We start from the raw sequence: 19,289 nt of genomic DNA, 5'->3' as shown, positions 1-19,289 counted from the left end.
CACCGTCCTCATCTCTCGCCCGTCCTCCGGTTAGCACCGTCCTCGTCTCTCGCCCGTCCTCCGGTTAGCACCGTCCTCATCTCTCGCCACCCTCCGGTTAGCACCGTCCTCATCTCTCGCCCTCCTCCGGTCAGCACCGTCCTCAACTCTCGCCCCCCTCCGGTCAGCACCGTCCTCGTCTCTTGCCCCCCCGTCCGGTCAGCACCGTCCTCGTCTCTTGCCCCCCCGTCCGGTCAGCACCGTCCTCATCTCTCGCCCCCCTCCGGTTAGCACCGTCCTCATCTCTCGCCCCCCTCCGGTTAGCACCGTCCTCATCTCTCGCCCCCCTCCGGTTAGCACCGTCCTCATCTCTCGCCCCCCTCCGGTTAGCACCGTCCTCATCTCTCGTCCTCCTCACCAGCCTTTTCTGTTTCCAGGATCACGATGTCTGAAGGAATTATGAGCAAAGCTGCGACGATGGAGATTCCAATCAGCAGCAACGGGGTCTCCGGGGCCCTCAACGAGGACGAGAGTTTGGAGCAGGTGATGGCACAGAGCGGGCGACACTTCTGAGTTCCTCCAACCCCGGTGGCTTCTATCATACATTCCCTCACATCCACCAACCGCTCCACGACACCTCTGCACCCTGACCCCACCGCTCCACTACACCTCTGCACCCTGACCCCACCGCTCCACGACACCTCTGCACCCTGACCCCACCGCTCCACGACACCTCTACACCCTGACCCCACCGCTCCACGACACCTCTACACCCTGACCCCACCGCTCCACGACACCTCTGCACCCTGACCCCACCGCTCCACGACACCTCTGCACCCTGACCCCACCGCTCCACGACACCTCTGCACCCTGACCCCACCGCTCCACGACACCTCTTCACCCTGACCCCACCGCTCAACAACACCTCTGCACCCTTACCCCACCGCTCCACGACACCTCTGCACCCTGACCCCACCGCTCCACGACACCTCTACACGCTGACCCCACCGCTCCACGACACCTCTACACGCTGACCCCACCGCTCCACGACACCTCTACACGCTGACCCCACCGCTCCACGACACCTCTACACCCTGACCCAACCGCTCCACGACACCTCTACACCCTGACCCAACCGCTCCACGACACCTCTACACCCTGACCTGCTCCATGACCCGACAGCTTAAGACAATTATCACTGATTTAACTATACACTATACAGGGCACTTCACTGATTTAACTATATATTATACATGGTCCTCCATATTCCCCATACTATCCCCTACCACCCCACTATCCCCTGGCCTCCAATTCCTTGTCTCTCCCAAGCCTCCAGTTCTTCTGCCCCGGAGCGTCCGCTCTATTTGCCCCGTCACCCGATATCTGATTTCTCACTTTTCTTTTAACCCTTTCTCCTCCAGGATCTGCAGCAAGTGATGGTCTCCGGACCCAACCTGAACGAGACGAGTATAGTGTCGGGCGGATATGGAGGGACCACTGAAGGGATCATTCCGACTGGGAGCTTAAAAGGTAACTAACGGAGGCGCAGGCGCGGGGTGCTCCGTGTCTGTGGCACGCCGTCCGTTCTTATCACTTATCACGCAGTATTTCCCCGACTTGACTTTAGGGCTTCCGCTCCCGCGGCTGGTTTTTGAGGCGTTTTCATTGGCTTGTGTTTGAAATGTTTGGAATTGACTCCTTTTAATGAAAGGCTGTCCGTTTGGGCCGTAAGGACGTTACTTTTTCTGCCTCTTGGGGAAAAAAAGGCTTCATCTTGGTGAATATTTTGAGACAAAGGTCTCTTTTCCTGCAACAGCTGTAAAAATGGGTTAATTCCTCCAAAATTAAGAGATGCTGGAGTAGATGATCTCATAGCAGCAGATGTTGTGAGGGTAGTGGATAAGTGGAGCAGCCTACCAGCGTAAGTACTAGCGGTTATTGCAGTGACACGGACAGGATAGGCAAATGGCTCATTAATAGAAGACAAGGCACTCTTACGCTGCAGGAGTTACTGAAGGGACGGAAACCGCTTCTAAAAGGGTTTGGTTAGGAATATTCTTTATTATTATTTATAAATGACTGCGTTCCGTGGCCCCCGTCTCTCTGTGAGCCCCCTTTATAGGCTCCTGTTACACTACCGTGAAGCCGGATATAATAAACAGATAACAGAGGCTGATGTATGAGGAACGGGTCCCCCAAAACTTAGCCCAATTAGCCGCGTACATGAAACGCGAATGAAGCCGGCTCAGCGCGTTTCTCGCCGTCAGGTGCAGGTCTGAGTAAGCGGAGGCTTAGCGTGGAGCGCGCCGGGCTCGGTTTATTCACGCGTCGTGTAGGCTGTAAGCGGAGGTTTAGCGTGGAGCGCGCCGGGCTCGGTTTATTCACGCGTCGTGTAGGCTGTAAGCGGAGGTTTAGCGTGGAGCGCGCCGGGCTCGGTTTATTCACGCGTCGTGTAGGCTGTAAGCGGAGGTATAGCGTGGAGCGCGCCGGGCTCGGTTTATTCACGCGTCGTGTAGGCTGTAAGCGGAGGTTTAGCGTGGAGCGCGCCGGGCTCGGTTTATTCACGCGTCGTGTAGGCTGTAAGCGGAGGTTTAGCGTGGAGCGCGCCGGGCTCGGTTTATTCACGCGTCGTGTAGGCTGTAAGCGGAGGTTTAGCGTGGAGCGCGCCGGGCTCGGTTTATTCACGCGTCGTGTAGGCTGTAAGCGGAGGTATAGCGTGGAGCGCGCCGGGCTCGGTTTATTCACGCGTCGTGTAGGCTGTAAGCGGAGGTTTAGCGTGGAGCGTGCCGGGCTCGGTTTATTCACGCGTCGTGTAGGCTGTAAGCGGAGGTTTAGCGTGGAGCGAGCCGGGCTCGGTTTATTCACGCGTCGTGTAGGCTGTAAGCGGAGGTGGAGCGCGCCGGGCTCGGTTTATTCACGCGTCGTGTAGGCTGTAAGCGGAGGTTTAGGGTGGAGCGCGCCGGGCTCGGTTTATTCACGCGTCGTGTAGGCTGTAAGCGGAGGTTTAGCGTGGAGCGCGCCGGGCTCGGTTTATTCACGCGTCGTGTAGGCTGTAAGCGGAGGTTTAGCGTGGAGCGAGCCGGGCTCGGTTTATTCACGCGTCGTGTAGGCTGTAAGCGGAGGTTTAGGGTGGAGCGTGCCGGGCTCGGTTTATTCACGCGTCGTGTAGGCTGTAAGCGGAGGTTTAGCCTGGAGCGCGCCGGGCTCGGTTTATTCACGCGTCGTGTAGGCTGTAAGCGGAGGTTTAGCGTGGAGCGAGCCGGGCTCGGTTTATTCACGCGTCGTGTAGGCTGTAAGCGGAGGTGGGGCGTGCCGGGCTCAGTTTATTCACGCGTCGTGTAGGCTGTAAGCGGAGGTTTAGCGTGGAGCGCGCCGGGCTCGGTTTATTCACGCATCGGGTAGGCTGTAAGCGGAGGTTTAGCGTGGAGCGAGCCGGGCTCGGTTTATTCACGCGTCGTGTAGGCTGTAAGCGGAGGTGGAGCGTGCCGGGCTCAGTTTATTCACGCGTCGTGTAGGCTGTAAGCGGAGGTTTAGCGTGGAGCGCGCCGGGCTCGGTTTATTCACGCGTCGTGTAGGCTGTAAGCGGAGGTTTAGCGTGGAGCGCGCCGGGCTCGGTTTATTCACGCGTCGTGTAGGCTGTAAACGGAGGTTTAGCGTGGAGCGCGCCGGGCTCGGTTTATTCACGCGTCGTGTAGGCTGTAAGCGGAGGTTTAGCGTGGAGCGCGCCGGGCTCGGTTTATTCACGCGTCGTGTAGGCTGTAAGCGGAGGTTTAGCGTGGAGCGAGCCGGGCTCGGTTTATTCACGCGTCGTGTAGGCTGTAAGCGGAGGTTTAGGGTGGAGCGTGCCGGGCTCGGTTTATTCACGCGTCGTGTAGGCTGTAAGCGGAGGTTTAGCCTGGAGCGCGCCGGGCTCGGTTTATTCACGCGTCGTGTAGGCTGTAAGCGGAGGTTTAGCGTGGAGCGAGCCGGGCTCGGTTTATTCACGCGTCGTGTAGGCTGTAAGCGGAGGTTTAGCGTGGAGCGCGCCGGGCTCAGTTTATTCACGCGTCGTGTAGGCTGTAAGCGGAGGTTTAGCGTGGAGCGCGCCGGGCTCGGTTTATTCACGCGTCGTGTAGGCTGTAAGCGGAGGTTTAGCGTGGCGCGCGCCGGGCTCGGTTTATTCACGCGTCGTGTAGGCTGTAAGCGGAGGTTTAGCGTGGAGCGCGCCGGGCTCGGTTTATTCACGCGTCGTGTAGGCTGTAAGCGGAGGTTTAGCGTGGAGCGCGCCGGGCTCGGTTTATTCACGCATCGTGTAGGCTGTAAACGGAGGTTTAGCGTGGAGCGCGCCGGGCTCGGTTTATTCACGCGTCGTGTAGGCTGTAAGCGGAGGTTTAGCGTGGAGCGCGCCGGGCTCGGTTTATTCACGCGTCGTGTAGGCTGTAAGCGGAGGTTTAGCGTGGAGCGAGCCGGGCTCGGTTTATTCACGCGTCGTGTAGGCTGTAAGCGGAGGTTTAGCGTGGAGCGAGCCGGGCTCGGTTTATTCACGCGTCGTGTAGGCTGTAAGCGGAGGTGGAGCGTGCCGGGCTCAGTTTATTCACGCGTCGTGTAGGCTGTAAGCGGAGGTTTAGCGTGGAGCGCGCCGGGCTCGGTTTATTCACGCATCGGGTAGGCTGTAAGCGGAGGTTTAGCGTGGAGCGCGCCGGGCTCAGTTTATTCACGCGTCGTGTAGGCAGTAAGCGGAGGTTTAGCGTGGAGCGCGCCGGGCTCGGTTTATTCACGCGTCGTGTAGGCTGTAAGCGGAGGTGGAGCGCGCCGGGCTCGGTTTATTCACGCGTCGTGTAGGCTGTAAGCGGAGGTTTAGCGTGGGGCGCGCCGGGCTCGGTTTATTCACGCATCGTGTAGGCTGTAAGCGGAGGTTTAGCCTGGAGCGCGCCGGGCTCGGTTTATTCACGCGTCGTGTAGGCTGTAAGCGGAGGTTTAGCGTGGAGCGTGCCGGGCACGGTTTATTCACGCGTCGTGTAGGCTGTAAGCGGAGGTTTAGCGTGGAGCGTGCCGGGCTCGGTTTATTCACGCGTCGTGTAGGCTGTAAGCGGAGGTTTAGCCTGGAGCGCGCCGGGCTCGGTTTATTCACGCGTCGTGTAGGCTGTAAGCGGAGGTTTAGCGTGGAGCGTGCCGGGCTCGGTTTATTCACGCGTCGTGTAGGCTGTAAGCGGAGGTTTAGCGTGGAGCGAGCCGGGCTCGGTTTATTCACGCGTCGTGTAGGCTGTAAGCGGAGGTTTAGGGTGGAGCGTGCTGGACTTGGTTTATTCGCGCGTCGTGTAGGCTGTGGCGTTAAATCTTTGCAATACAAGGCGATAGACTGGGCCGGTGCATAATGGGACTTGTTGTCTGAAGCTCCGGCGGTAAGAGGATGATAGCCGATCCTGAAAGTTTTCCGGTTAGGCTGTAACCCCCGATACGAGCCCTGCCATCATTGTCCAAAATGATCGTCTGAGGAGGATCAGCTAATGGATCCAATGCCGGTAAAAGGTTGAATTAGGCATGGGACGTCCATGGTCGATTCCAGAAGAATTGAAGAAAGGTGGAAAGCAACTCTGTCACCTCTGGATCCGAACACCAGCTGAAAAACTTCAGCAATTGGTGATTTCAACTTGAAGTAAAAAGATCCTGTAGAGGGGTCCTCGCAAAAGAAGTCCGTGAGGGGTCTGCAATTCCTATCCACAACGGTGCGGAAAGACCTGGAATGTATTCTGCTCGGCTCGAGATATAGCGAGACAAAATGCCAAAAGTCTTGTGCCAAGTCCGCCAGAGCATTGCATCTCATGGCACCCGAGTGATTTATTATCTCTGCGGAAATGTCCGTCCTCCGGCCTGTCCGCCGTAAAGCATTTCAAGGCAGAGGAACCCAGACCGTTAATATGAAGTCTGTCCCCAGTGGTTAGAGAACCGCAACGGGCTCCCCAACCGTAGAGACTCGCATTTGACTCTTATCAGGTCTGGCGTTGGGCCGAGCATCTCTCTCCTGTCCCGTGCTGTCACCACCATAGAGCTCCTCTCTTGTGTCCATCGATAGCGGAGCGTCGTCTGGGTAAAGCTTTTCAGAGGTGTTTGGACTTGGAAGGGGCCTGGAAAAAATATTTGAAGTGATGCTGATAACAACCCAACTATTCCGGCCAAAAGATGGATTTATTCCAATTAATGAGAAAACCCGAGTCAGATAGAAGATGAATCGTCCATCGGTGCGCAGCTTTATTCGCACTAAACTTTGAGAGATGAGAAGAACGTTGTCCAGATAAATGTTATAATAAAAGGACCAAAGGAGAGTCGAGGAGACTGAAGTGTCTGGAGAATTGGTCCATGTAGTGAAGTCCCTGGAGCCGTCAAACCATCCGATCCCTGGGAAAAACGAGGTCTCTCATCAATGGATTCCCCCATTCTGGAATCTTAGCAAACCATCAGACTCAGAAGTCTGGTAACTGCTCCGGAAACCTTCTTCCTTTACCGGTAAACAATTGTGTTGGAAATTCTGAGATTGCTCCTTTGAGCTTGAATTTGTCTACAGGATTGAATACTGAGGGGTGAGGGGTAATTACCTGTATCGGGGGGGTAAAGGTTTACCTTATATGAGTTAATCATTTGATTGTAAGTGAGACAAAGGGAAGGAAGAATCGGCCCGTCTGTCACCCGTTTTTCCCGGAAGGAAAGAGGAGAAAATACACTTGCCTGAGGAGGTCCTTAAATGGTGCGGTCCTCTGCTGCCTCTTGGTCTCCATGTTCCTCTACGAGGAAAGAAAAGAGCTGATTGTCTGTCGTTAGGAAATGTTGTTTTTTTGAGAACTTGTAGAGGAGCCTATGGAGGTCTGAGAGACTAAGGTGTGATGGATTCACAGCTTCCCTCCCATGTAATGTCTTAAAAAGAGGTTATTCTCCACCCTAGGTGATAAATTACCAAATCTCATTTTATACATGTGGATTCGTCTCACATTCAATAAATGAAATCGTGAGCACAATTATAAGAAAGGACTGAGAATTCAATATAGTAATTACTTATTTATTAAAAATAATAAAAATTACAGAAATCCAAAATTAAACAGAGTATAACATAGAATGGCTATTAAAGCTTATATGCATGAAAAATAAAAATAAACATACCAGTCTCGATATGAAGTCTCGCTTCAGTCTCCCGGTCTGCCCCAGATTATAAACAAAGGTCTGCATATATATATAAAAGGTTTTGTAACTAGACCTGCGTATCGCTACCTCAAAAATAGTACTAACGGTCATAAAAAAATCAGGAGAGGAAAATCACCAAGGCCAAGCTGCTGATCATTTTTACTGAATACAAAAACATTCTAATCTTAAAACATAAAAAAATCTTATGTAACAGAAGCTACTAGTTCTGCGTAGTTCAGTCCTTAACCTTAACTTCTACTGAGGCCTGTAACAAAGGGATATCCCACAGAAAAGTGACCCCGTCCTTTGTCGGCCTCAACAAAAATCTTCATTAAAAACCTTTTGGACGTTTGGCCCCCGGTTTATTCCTAGCTGCTCTATCCGTGGGTACTTCAGTGACATGAGCGATTGGCACTCGTTCTGGAGACCGAGGGTACTTAATATGATCAAGTGTTTTATAATATATATCAGACAGAACGCGAAGAAACAAAATCGTCAGACAGACCGACCGAGCAATAATATCTTCGTTTGGAGGCCCTAAAACTCTGACCCCAACATCAATAAATCCTCGTTCCTGTCAGGAGACCGAGGAACATCAGCCATGTATTCAGGAATGGGTTCTGCCGGAATTTGGAGAACACTCAATAATTATTCATGAAAACAACAATAATAATAATTAATAACGAGGCATAAATAAGTAAATCAATACACTGAAGGGTTAACTATGTTTGAACTAAGTGGGAAAGCGTAAAACTCCCGCCACCTATTCCAGACAGGAGACATGGGGGGGGGGGGTCAATAAAAAGGACGATATCTCACCGGCCCTTGCAGCAGCTGCCTGACATTGAGCTCCTCGCTAACTTTTCTGAAATAACTTCCAAGTCCTTCTCATTTAATGATTTCCCAAGCAGCCCCATTTAAGGGTTTATTTACACATTTATTTATTTTCCCTAAATCCATAGGTTTACGTTTATCCGCATTAAATCTCACCTGGGCCGCCCCGTCCCTCCATCTGACCAAATCCCCTCGCAGGGAAATAACACCCCAAATAACGATAAAACTACATAACGATGGGCTGGGGCTGGTGCCCGTAGGACAGGTCTGGGGCCGGTTTGTTTATTGCCCCAGCGCCAATCTCGGAGTCATTTGTAGGCCATCCTGCGTCGGTGATACTTTCGATCCGCCCGTCTTGGGGTGGTTGGGCCTGATGTTCTCGGGCACGTAAAGCACTTTAATGTACGAAGTAACAGTCCCATGGCTGGGAGGCACATCTTTTACCCGTCTCTTTTTCACGGCTCTGTGGTTTCGTTTAGGGCCGGCGGTGCAGTTTAACCCCAACTTCCTTGGACCGAGACTCCTGACGGCAGAGGGACAAGGTTTCCATCTCTTCTTATTAATAACGCATGCGTGGGCACTGTGGGCATCTCTTAACCTCGTACCCCTGTCCTCCTCTCTCGGTGGTGGCTGCTGCCCTCTCGGTGGTGGCTGCTGCCCTCTCGGTGGTGGCTGCTTCCGCTTTGTGTATTGTCCAGTGTGATTATACACGTACGCCGGGTGTCTACTAGCCCCCGTTCCCCAGATATCTGCCCCAGCAGACCAGGCGCCTGTAGAGGCAGAGGGGTGCTTGGGTAATTGATAAGTCAGGCAGAGGCCCCTTTATAACGAAGAGGACTCTAATACCGCAGGGCTATGATCCGGTGAACGTCTAGTCCGTCGGCGGGGCTACCGGCCACGCGTCGAACCCAGCAGGTCACAGCGTCCACCTGGCTAATAACCATTGGGTTCCGCGGGAAACCCGTGCTGAGATCCGGGGCAGTTCCGGAGGGTCCGCACAGGCTGAGGGTACGTGGGAGATCGCGAGGTTCCATCGTTCTTTTCATATCTTTTCTTTTCCTTGTGAATCCCCAAACTCTCCGTCCTTTCTCCTCTCCCCAAACACAAATACCCATTTCTAATTCCCCCGCCTCCGCCCGCTCATCCCTCCTGAATATTTACCCCCTTGCTATTTTCTTACCCCACATTTTCATATTGTTCAATTTTCCACCATTCCCCGTCTTCTTCTGGTTAGACGATCTCCCTGTTTATGGCACCCCTCCCAGAACCCCGCCATTTCCACTCAGCCAATCAGCTGCCAGCAGACTAGCCAATCAGGAGACGTGCTCAGGTATAAGTAACAAAACCCCTGGATTAGTATAACTGCCTGTAGTATCATTGCACAGTGACCCCCCCCCATTAGTATTACTAAATAGAGACCCCCCCATTAGTATTACTAAATAGAGACCCCCCATTAGTATTACTAAATAGAGACCCCCCCATTAGTATTACTAAATAGAGACCCCCCATTAGTATTTCTAGTAGAGACCCCCCATTAGTATTTCTAGTAGAGACCCCCCATTAGTATTTCTAGAGACCCCCATTAGTATTACTGAATAGCGACCCCCCCAGGGTCTCTTGTTCTATACGGAGGGTGTTTCAGCGGTCTGATAGTACCGGGGGGTCTCGTTCTATAGGGGACGTGTTTCAGTGGTCTGATAGTACCGGGGGGTCTCTTGTTCTATAGGGGACGTGTTTCAGCGGTCTGATAGTACCGGGGGTCTCTTATTCTATAGGGGACGTGTTCCAGGTTTGCTGTTACATCGGATCTCTCTTGTCCCGTAGGACCTCTCTCCCAGCCGGGCTCCTCGCATCCATCTATGACCTCAGAAGAACTTTCACGAGGTTTGGCGGTGGAAAAATTTGATCTTGTGAAGAAATGGGGAATAAACACATATAAAGTAAGATTTCCGGCACGTTATGCAGACATGTAGACCTTATTTACATCCTTCCACCCAGCACGTTAGACCCCCAGACTTTCACCTTCTGTCTTATTGGATGAATCTTCTGCCCTTTCTGGAACCATCCGTAGTGGCTCTTCCAGACTGTGTCGAGTGCCTAGACGCTGGCCCTATACGGTACCCTCTCTTTATATACTTTATATACTTTAGACCCATCCCAGTTGGTTCTCTGGTTCCCAGTCCTGGTTAGATCCAGTATTTACTGTTTTTGTGTCATCCTCACTACCACCCGCTGCCGGGGCCCTCGCACACCTTCCGCCTTTTGATTCCTCCATCTGTTCTTCCGCCTTTGGCTGGCCGTCCTGATCTCTCCTGGGCCGCGTTTATCTTCTATACGTCCCCCTGACCTCCCGTGATGTCTTTACACAGTGCACGAAGCAGCTGATCTCCGAGCGCTTCGGCCGGGGCTCCCGTACTGTGGATCTGGAGCTCGAAACACAAATTGAACTGTTGAGGGACACGAAGCACAAGTACGAGGGAGTCCTGCAGCTCGCACGATCCATGACCGCTCACTTCTACAACCTGGTGCAGACCCAGAGGGCGTTAGGAGACGCTTTCTCCGACCTGAGTCAGAAATCCCCGGAGCTGCAGGTATGTCGCTCTCCGTGCTCCCATCCTCCGCTCCAGACACCCAGCTCTGATGGGCTCTCCATCCTCTCCAGACACCCTGGCTTCTCTGTGACGGGCTTTCCATCCTCTCCAGACACCCTGACTTCTCTGACGGGCTCTCCATCCTCTCCAGACACCCTGACTTCTCTGACGGGCTCTCCATCCTCTCCAGACACCCTGACTTCTCTGACGGGCTCTCCATCCTCTCCAGACACCCTGACTTCTCTGACGGGCTCTCCATCCTCTCCAGACACCCTGACTTCTCTGACGGGCTCTCCATCCTCTCCATACACCCTGACTTCTCTGACGGGCTCTCCATCCTCTCCATACACCCTGACTTCTCTGACGGGCTCTCCATCCTCTCCATACACCCTGACTTCTCTGACGGGCTCTCCATCCTCTCCAGACACCCTGACTTCTCTGACGGGCTCTCCATCCTCTCCACACACCCTGACTTCTCTGACGGGCTCTCCATCCTCTCCACACACCCTGACTTCTCTGACGGGCTCTCCATCCTCTCCACACACCCTGACTTCTCTGACGGGCTCTCCATCCTCTCCACACACCCTGACTTCTCTGACGGGCTCTCCATCCTCTCCACACACCCTGACTTCTCTGACGGGCTCTCCATCCTCTCCACACACCCTGACTTCTCTGACGGGCTCTCCATCCTCTCCACACACCCTGACTTCTCTGACGGGCTCTCCATCCTCTCCACACACCCTGACTTCTCTGACGGGCTCTCCATCCTCTCCACACACCCTGACTTCTCTGACGGGCTCTCCATCCTCTCCACACACCCTGACTTCTCTGACGGGCTCTCCATCCTCTCCACACACCCTGACTTCTCTGACGGGCTCTCCATCCTCTCCATACACCCTGACTTCTCTGCCATTACATGCTACCCCTGCCCTGTCGTTTGTGGCCCTCACAGTCACGCTGGAGTGAGTGGGAGTCGTGCCCAAGGGCCACACGCGACGCACGCTCAGGCTGATGTAATATTATTCTGCATGTGGACTTGTTTTTGAACTTCTCTTACCTGACCTGGCTTTGGACCCCTCTGTTGCTGCAGGAGGAGTTTGGGTATAACGCTGAGACCCAGAAGCTCCTCTGTAAGAATGGAGAGACGCTTCTTGGAGCCGTTAATTTCTTTGTGTCGAGTATCAACACCCTGATTAACAAGACCATGGAAGACACCTTGATGACTGTCAAACAGTACGAGACGGCCAGGTAAGTGTCGGGGGGGGGGGCATGCCAGCTTTGTATCTACAGTGGTGGGTCAGCGTGAGATCTCGGGACCCCGGCACGTCGTTTATCTCTGTATAAGCCGTGTTTTTTGACTGTCAGGCTGGAGTACGATGCCTACAGAGCTGACCTGGAAGAACTGAGTTTGGGCCCCCGGGACGCGGCCACCCTGTGCCGCATGGAAATTGCACAGCAAAACTTCCAGATCCATCGCAACAAATACGAGAAACTTCGGGGAGACGTAACCATCAAACTGCGCTTTCTACAGGAGAACAAGGCAAGAAAACACCACCGAGATACATACCCCTTCTCCGCAAGCCTCTGATACCCCAGCATCAGGGCCCCCACAATTCTGCCCCAGAGTTTGCACACCACAGAGCCATGGATCCCAGTTCTTGTGCGTGCGTCAGGTCGATCGATCCCAGTCCTCCTGAATGTGCGTGCGTCAGGTCGATGGACCCCGGTCCTCCTGAATATGCGTGCGTCAGGTCGATGGACCCCGGTCCTCCTGAATGTGCGTGCGTCAGGTCGATGGACCACGGTCCTCCTGAATGTGCGTGCGTCAGGTCGATGGACCACGGTCCTCCTGAATGTGCGTGCATCAGGTCGATGGACCACGGTCCTCCCGAATGTGCGTGCATCAGGTCGATGGACCACGGTCCTCCCGAATGTGCGTGCATCAGGTCGATGGACCCCGGTCCTCCTGAATGCGCGTGCATCAGGTCGATGGACCCCCGTCCTCCTGAATGTGCGTGCATCAGGTCGATGGACCCCCGTCCTCCTGAATGTGCGTGCATCAGATTGATGGATGCCAGTCCGCCTGAATGTGCATGCGTCAGGTCGATGGACACCCGGTCCTCCTAAATGTGCATGCCGTAGGTCGGTGGATCCCGGTCCTCCTGAATGTGCATGCGTCAGGTCGATGGATCCCGGTCCTCCTGAATGTGCGTGCGTCAGGTCGATGGACCCCCAGTCCTCCTGAATGCGCGTGCGTCAGGTTGTTGGATCACGGTCCTCCTGAATGTGCATGCCGTAGGTCGGTGGATCCCTGTCCTCCTGAATGTGCGTGCGTCAGGTTGATGGACCCCGGTCCTCCTGTATGTGCATGCGTCAGGTTGATGGATCCCGGTCCTCCTGAATGTCCGTGCCGTAGGTCGATGGATCCCGGTCCTCCTGAAAGTGCGTGCCGTAGGTCGGTGGACCCCGGTCCTCCTGAATGTGCGTGCCGTAGGTCGGTGGACCCCGGTCCTCCTGAATGTGCGTGCGTCAGGTCGATGGACCCCTGGTCCTCCTGAATGTGCGTGCCGTAGGTTGGTGGACCCCGGTCCTCCTGAATGTGCGTGAGTCCAGTCGTTGGATTCCAGCTGGCATAAATAATGTGTAAAGCTTGCGTTCTCTCTATCCCTGCAGGTGAAGGTGATGCACAAACAGCTGCTCCTCTTCCATAACGCCATCTCGTCCTACTTCGCTGGCAACCAGCAGCAGTTAGAGGCTTCTCTGCAGCAATTCAACATCAAACTGAGCAGCGCAGCCAGCGACAAGCCGTCCTGGCTGGAGGAGCAGTGAGCCACCGGACGGGCAGACGGGGGGCGTGGAGCCGCTGCGCATGTCTGTGTTTTTATTTATATGCGAGAGGCAGAAACACTCCAGTCTGTAAGCATGTTACATATGTGTATATGTGGTGTGACAGTGTGAGTACGTGGCGGGGAGAATGTGCGTGGGATGGTACGTGTCGGTGCGCACACAACGTGTGATATAGTTGTGTTAACGAATGTGTCGATGTGTGTCCCTGTTACGTGTTGTAGTGTGAGCGGAGGGTCACAGGTCCCAGTGAACTCCATTATAAGGTCCAGCGCCTCCCTGTCCAGAAGGGACATGCAGATCATCTCACCCCTCACCCAACTCCCACAACCCCTCGCACACCTCCAACGCCTCCTTTAGGAACTCAACTGCCTCCGGCCCCTGGATATTACCCCGCGTCCCTGCGCTTGGACTAGAGATCCGGACCCGCTGAGATCTAGAGCCGTGGTTACGCCGCAGGATTTACCGCTGTCCTATCGCTTCATCCAACTCCTTGTGTTTCTAAATGTAGCTCCTCGACATAACGCTCCTGCCTCTGACCTTAACACGGGGTGAGAGGGGTATCTGCCCCAGGCAGTGCCAGGTGAGGGTCACGCTTTCTGCAACTCCAGATGTAACGCTCTGTGCGGGCCCGGACCCTTTGCCCCTGGGTACCAAATGCCCAAATTACTGTTCCGCATTACACTCCTGACCCTGTCTGAGCGTGGCTGCTGGCTCTGGCACATGTGTGTTTTCTAGCTGAAGAGCGTGGCCGGGCAGACTTTTGGGGGTGGTTGAAGGCTAATTTGGGGCGAGTCCCTGCTTGACACTGACACGATTTGTACCAAGTGAGCCCAGGGGGTAAACCGAGGTGCACCACGCAGGGGAGAATCCTCTAAATGGTGATAACGCGGCAGAGGACGCATTAACATACGGGATACAGATTGTATTTTCTGGGGTCTCTCGCTGTCTTAATGCTGCATGAAGCCCCCCGGCGCGGCTCGAGTCCGACGGAGAAACGCCTGAAACCTGACCGGCTGGGAAGAATATAAATCATTGTCGGGTGAAACGGAGCAATAATAGTAAAACCCGGATTACATATGTGTCGGGGGAAAAGCGCTACGTGGCGGACACATGTATACGGGAGGAGCCGGGGCACAGTTATCGTGTTTCTCCCGCTGCTGGCGTCTCCTTCCTCCGTCTCGGGTTTAGATGGTTTGCTGGCTCGACGCTCACAGCCCGGGGGCCGCGAAGACGGGAGAAATGGGAAGAGTCGGCTCTGCTGCTTTTGTGTATTTCTGCAGCAGCGAGGGGGCTTCCCCGGGGGGTTCTTTACAGGCCTGGGCTTTGCTGGTTTCTCCTGGGGGGTTCATGTGATTGGCCGGTATCTCCTGGGCGTGGAGATCACTGCGATAGGCTGGGTTCCCTTGGATTGGCCGCTTTTCTCCTGGGGCAGATACCCGTGGGATTGGCTGGTGGAGGTAGAACCGTGAGTCGCTGTTTTCTGCCTGTGGTGAGGTTAACCTGATGAGCTTCTCCCGGGGCAGTCCCATCGTTGCTGCGTATTGATAAGAATCCGGTTCCGGGAACATTTCTGTAAATCAGGGTAATAATAAAGAACTTAATGGCGCGTTGTCTCTGGTCTTGAACTGGGGGCCAAACAATGTGGGTTGCTATGGAAACTGGAATACATCTTCTGATCTGTGAGATCTTCCCTATGGACCCTAAGCCATAGTTAGCGCCAGATGTGTTTGTTACATACTCAGGGTCAGCTATATCACAGCTGGGATCCCTGCTTGAATACAGGTGACTTCAGAATATTTTTATGTTCTGACAAATAGTCTGGAGCGTGGCCACCAGAGGGCTCTGCGTTCCCATTCTTGGATGGATGACCAACTCCAGGAGACTCCAGTATAACCTCACTGGTTACTGGGATTTACTGGAAACAAAGTTCAATCAGTGACCAAATAATAAAGCGTTACTGCAACGTACAGGGGGTCTTCAGCATGATGCCGTAACATACGGGGGGGTCTTCAGCATGATGCCGTAACGTACTGGGGGTCTTCAGCATGATGCCATAGGGTACAGAGAGTCTTCAGCATGATGCCGTAACGTACTGGGGGTCTTCGGCATGATGCCGTAACATACGGGGGGGTCTTCAGCATGATGCCGTAGGGTACAGAGGGTCTTCAGCATGATGCCGTAGGGTACAGAGGGTCTTCAGCATGATGCCGTAACGTACTGGGGGTCTTCAGCATGATGCCGTAACATACGGGGGGTCTTCAGCATGATGCCGTAACATACGGGGGGGTCTTCAGCATGATGCCGTAACGTACTGGGGGTCTTCAGCATGATGCCATAGGGTACAGAGAGTCTTCAGCATGATGCCGTAACGTAATGGGGGTCTTCGGCATGATGCCGTAACATACGGGGGTCTTCAGCATGATGCCGTAACATACGGGGGGGTCTTCAGCATGATGCCGTAGGGTACAGAGGGTCTTCAGCATGATGCCGTAGGGTACAGAGGGTCTTCAGCATGATGCCGTAACGTACTGGGGGTCTTCAGCATGATGCCGTAACATACGGGGGGTCTTCAGCATGATGCCGTAACATACGGGGGGGTCTTCAGCATGATGCCGTAACGTACGGAGGGTCTTCAGCATGAAGCCGTAACGTACGGGGGGTCCTCACCATGAAGCCGTAACGTACGGGGGGTCTTCAGCATGATGCTTGCATCCCAGAGCTGAGGGCACCTCTTCGTTACGTTACCCGTCTTCTCACCTCGGCATTAGATTGTTACGTGTTATTGATGGCGCACCCGGCAGGGTAATAGTGCTGCACTCTGCACGGCTGCCGGACTAAGCGCAGGTTGCCAGGAGATGATGTCACATTCCGCCGCTCTACCTTTCTGAGGATGTGTAGCGCCAGGCAAACGGGCCGATGGGGGAAGCGGTCTGCCACGCGGGAAGAATATCCCACCGAGATCTTCGGTACATTCCACAGCGACGTTACAACAACAATGACACTACAACGGTGACAGTAACACAAACGTAGGAGAAGAGGGGTCCTGCCCCTAGGAGCTTACAATCTATTAGGAGGTTGAGGGGGAATGAGACAGAAGGCGAGGTGCTTCTTGGCTGAGGATGATGTGATTGTAGCGAGGGGGAGGGTTTTTTCAGGATGCTGGCTGAAGGTATTAGGACGATAGATTGTAAGCTCCTCTGACAGGTGGGTTTCAAGTTAGAGTAAGTAGGGTGCAGTCTGACAGAACGGGGCAGGAGACCCCAGAGCATAGGGAGAGGGTAGAGGTTAGGGTTGGGTTGGCGATGGATGGCATAGGGGCTCTATAGGCGAATATACTCGATGCACCCGGAGTAGAGTCTGTCCTCGATGTAAAGTGATGTTAATCCACGGGATTTATAGCTGAAGACTCAGCGCAGAACAAAGCACTAAACACAAAGAAAACTCGGAGTAAAAGAAGTTATTGGGCTGTAAACGCCATCGGATAAACGCGGCGCGAGTCCCACACAAGCCGTAAAACTCGAGTCTCGCTTTATAGTCCTGAGACACGGAGCTTGGAGACGCTAACGCAGGACATACAGACCGCTACTGGGTGGCCTGGACTACAACTCCCATCAAGCACAGCTAGCGGCCTAAGACGGGCCTCCTAAAACTAGACTAGGGTGATTGTCCCTGCCAGTGAGCCCGCGTAAAGTGCTGCCCCCTGCAGCGTGTGGGATGCATAACTGGAAGTGCCCCCCGCACACGGGTAATGGATGCGTGTGTCGGGAAACATGGGCCGTGTGTGGTCACCCTAAGCCAGACTCTTACATGCAGCATGTATGTAAAGCTCACACCCCTTGTCATGTGTAACTACCCCACCATACGCTGGGCACGTCCAGGGACAGAAGCTTCACCCAGGAGTCACCCTACTTCATGGCACTAAAAGGCCGTTCAGGGTATCGGGACATAGCCCAGGGGGCAACTATTTGCCCAAATCTACCATACACTAGACATTAAAACTAAGAATCCCCCTGAGACGTAGGACTCCTGGTGGGTAAACGGAAGAAATTTATTCATTAACATGCTTTGGCATCTCTTCGGCCGGAGGGGATGTGTTTGCAGGTAACACACAGCGTATTCTAGTACCGGAGGGGAAGTGTTTGCAGGTTACACGCAGCGTATTCTAGTATTGGAGGGAAGCGTTTGCAGGCTACACGCAGCGTATTCTAGTACCGGAGGGGAAGTGTTTGCAGGTTACACACAGCGTATTCTAGTACCGGAGGGGAAGTGTTTGCAGGTTACGCGCAGCGTATTCTAGTATTGGAGGGAAGCGTTTGCAGGTTACACGCAGCGTATTCTAGTACCGGAGGGGAAGTGTTTGCAGGTTACACACAGCGTATTCTAGTACCGGAGGGGAAGTGTTTGCAGGTTACAAGCAGCGTATTCTAGTACCGGAGGGGAAGTGTTTGCAGGTTACAAGCAGCGTATTCTAGTACCGGAGGGGAAGTGTTTGCAGGACGGATGATTTCTTCCAGATGCTGGCAGGACCGATGGTTTCTTCCAGATGCTGGCAGGACCGATGGTTTCTTCCAGATGCTGGCTGAGAGTACTGGGAGCATAGATTCTTCTCTCGCTGGAATTGCCAACGGCTAAAATGCATATTTCTGTTTATCAGTGGAATGAAGACAGCAAACAAAGCAAAGCAATGAAAACACTTAAGGATGTCCTGAAAACGGAATAATAAGCAGCCGCACGTGGTGTTCGGGAGTACAAATCACACAATGGAGTCCCGAGTAACAATCCAAACAGAAAAACAGAAATGGTACCGAAGGCAGTTCTCTTCCAGTGGTAGGAACTGATAACCGGCAGAGGTGGCACAGCTCAACCCAGACAACATTTCCTCACCGAGACCCTCAAGGGAAAAATATACTAAGAAAAAGCATCAAGAAACCGTCATAAACTCCTAAACCCAGCGTAATACTCCAGGGAGTAGAGGGAGAGAGTATCCCGAGGGATATAAGTGTATCTCGGGGGTAGTATACTCCAGGGAGTAGAGGAAGAGAGTATCCCAAGGGATAGCAATAATATTACAAGTTATGGATATTAGATTAATAGGGACAGAACGTTGATCCAGGGATTTATTCTGATATTTGGAGTCGGGAAGGAATTTTCCCCCTGGTATGGGGCAATTGGCATCTGCTTCATAAGGGTTTTTTTTGCCTTCCTCTGGATCAACACAGTAGGGACACAATATGTATATAGGTTGAACTTGATGGACTTTGGTCTTTTTTCAACCTTATGAACTATGTTACTATGTTACTATGATATAAGTGTATGTTGGGGGTAGAATACTCCAGGGAATAGAGGGAGAGAGTATCCCAAAGGATATAAGTGTATGTTGGGGGGGGGTAGAATACTCCAGGGAGTAGAGGGAGAGAGTATCCCAAGGGATATAAGTGTATGTTGGGGTAGAATACTCCAGGAAGTAGAGGGAGAGAGTATCCCGAGGGATATAAGTGTAAGTTGAGAATAATTTTTCCAGGGAGTAGAGGGAGAGAGTATCACAAGGGATATCCACTCACTCACTGCTCACTTTATTAGGTACACGTTGCTAGTACCGGGTCGGACCCCTTTTGCCTTCATTCTTCGTGGCAGACTTTCTACAAGGTCCTGGAAACGTTTCTTTGAGATTTTGCTCTGTATGGCGTCACGCGGTCGCTGCAGATTTGTCGGCTGCACATCCCTGATGTGAATCTCCCGTCCTCCATATCCCAAAGGTACTCTATTGGATTGAGATCTGGTGACTATGGAGGCCGTTGGAGTTCAGTGACCTCATCGTCATGTTCAAGAAGCCAGTTTGAGATGATGTGATTTGTGACGCGGTGCATTATCCTGCTGGAAGCGGCC

At 53.3% G+C, this 19,289-nt stretch overlaps 1 protein-coding gene across 6 annotated transcripts; it reads left to right on the top strand.

Moving 5' to 3' along the window:
• Nucleotides 1-423: 423 nt before the first annotated feature.
• LOC149274588 (arfaptin-2-like) lies at nt 424-13,385 on the top strand. Of its 6 annotated transcripts, none has more exons than XM_089505310.1 (7): nt 424-522; nt 1,401-1,500; nt 9,838-9,905; nt 10,335-10,556; nt 11,647-11,804; nt 11,922-12,096; nt 13,230-13,385. In XM_089505310.1, the coding sequence occupies exons 1-7, from the start codon at nt 424-426 to the stop codon at nt 13,383-13,385; spliced, it is 978 nt and encodes a 325-aa protein (XP_089361436.1). The 6 variants fall into 6 exon arrangements, with proteins under 6 accessions (XP_089361436.1, XP_089361433.1, XP_089361435.1 ...); XM_089505307.1 differs by having other exon boundaries at nt 1,401-1,509; nt 9,790-9,905; nt 11,650-11,804; XM_089505309.1 differs by having other exon boundaries at nt 1,401-1,509; nt 9,790-9,905; nt 11,647-11,789.
• Nucleotides 13,386-19,289: the final 5,904 nt, after the last annotated feature.

The sequence above is a fragment of the Sceloporus occidentalis genome, unplaced genomic scaffold (assembly GCF_023333645.1).
Source record: "Sceloporus occidentalis isolate IW3139 unplaced genomic scaffold, rSceOcc1.0.p SCAF_322, whole genome shotgun sequence".
Classification (NCBI taxonomy): domain Eukaryota; kingdom Metazoa; phylum Chordata; class Lepidosauria; order Squamata; family Phrynosomatidae; genus Sceloporus; species Sceloporus occidentalis.
Note: the sequence above shows the minus strand (reverse complement) of the source record. Positions and strands in the feature narration are given on the sequence as shown.

Bases quoted from the DNA above. Each gene is read 5' to 3' on its own strand.
- LOC149274588 (XM_089505306.1), top strand. From the start codon at position 424: ATGTCTGAAGGAATTATGAGCAAAGCTGCGACGATGGAGATTCCAATC. The intron at 1,510-9,789 runs GTAACTAACGGA...CTTGTCCCGTAG, and splicing joins TCCGACTGGGAGCTTAAAAG to GACCTCTCTCCCAGCCGGGC. The intron at 10,557-11,646 runs GTATGTCGCTCT...CTGTTGCTGCAG, and splicing joins AGAAATCCCCGGAGCTGCAG to GAGGAGTTTGGGTATAACGC.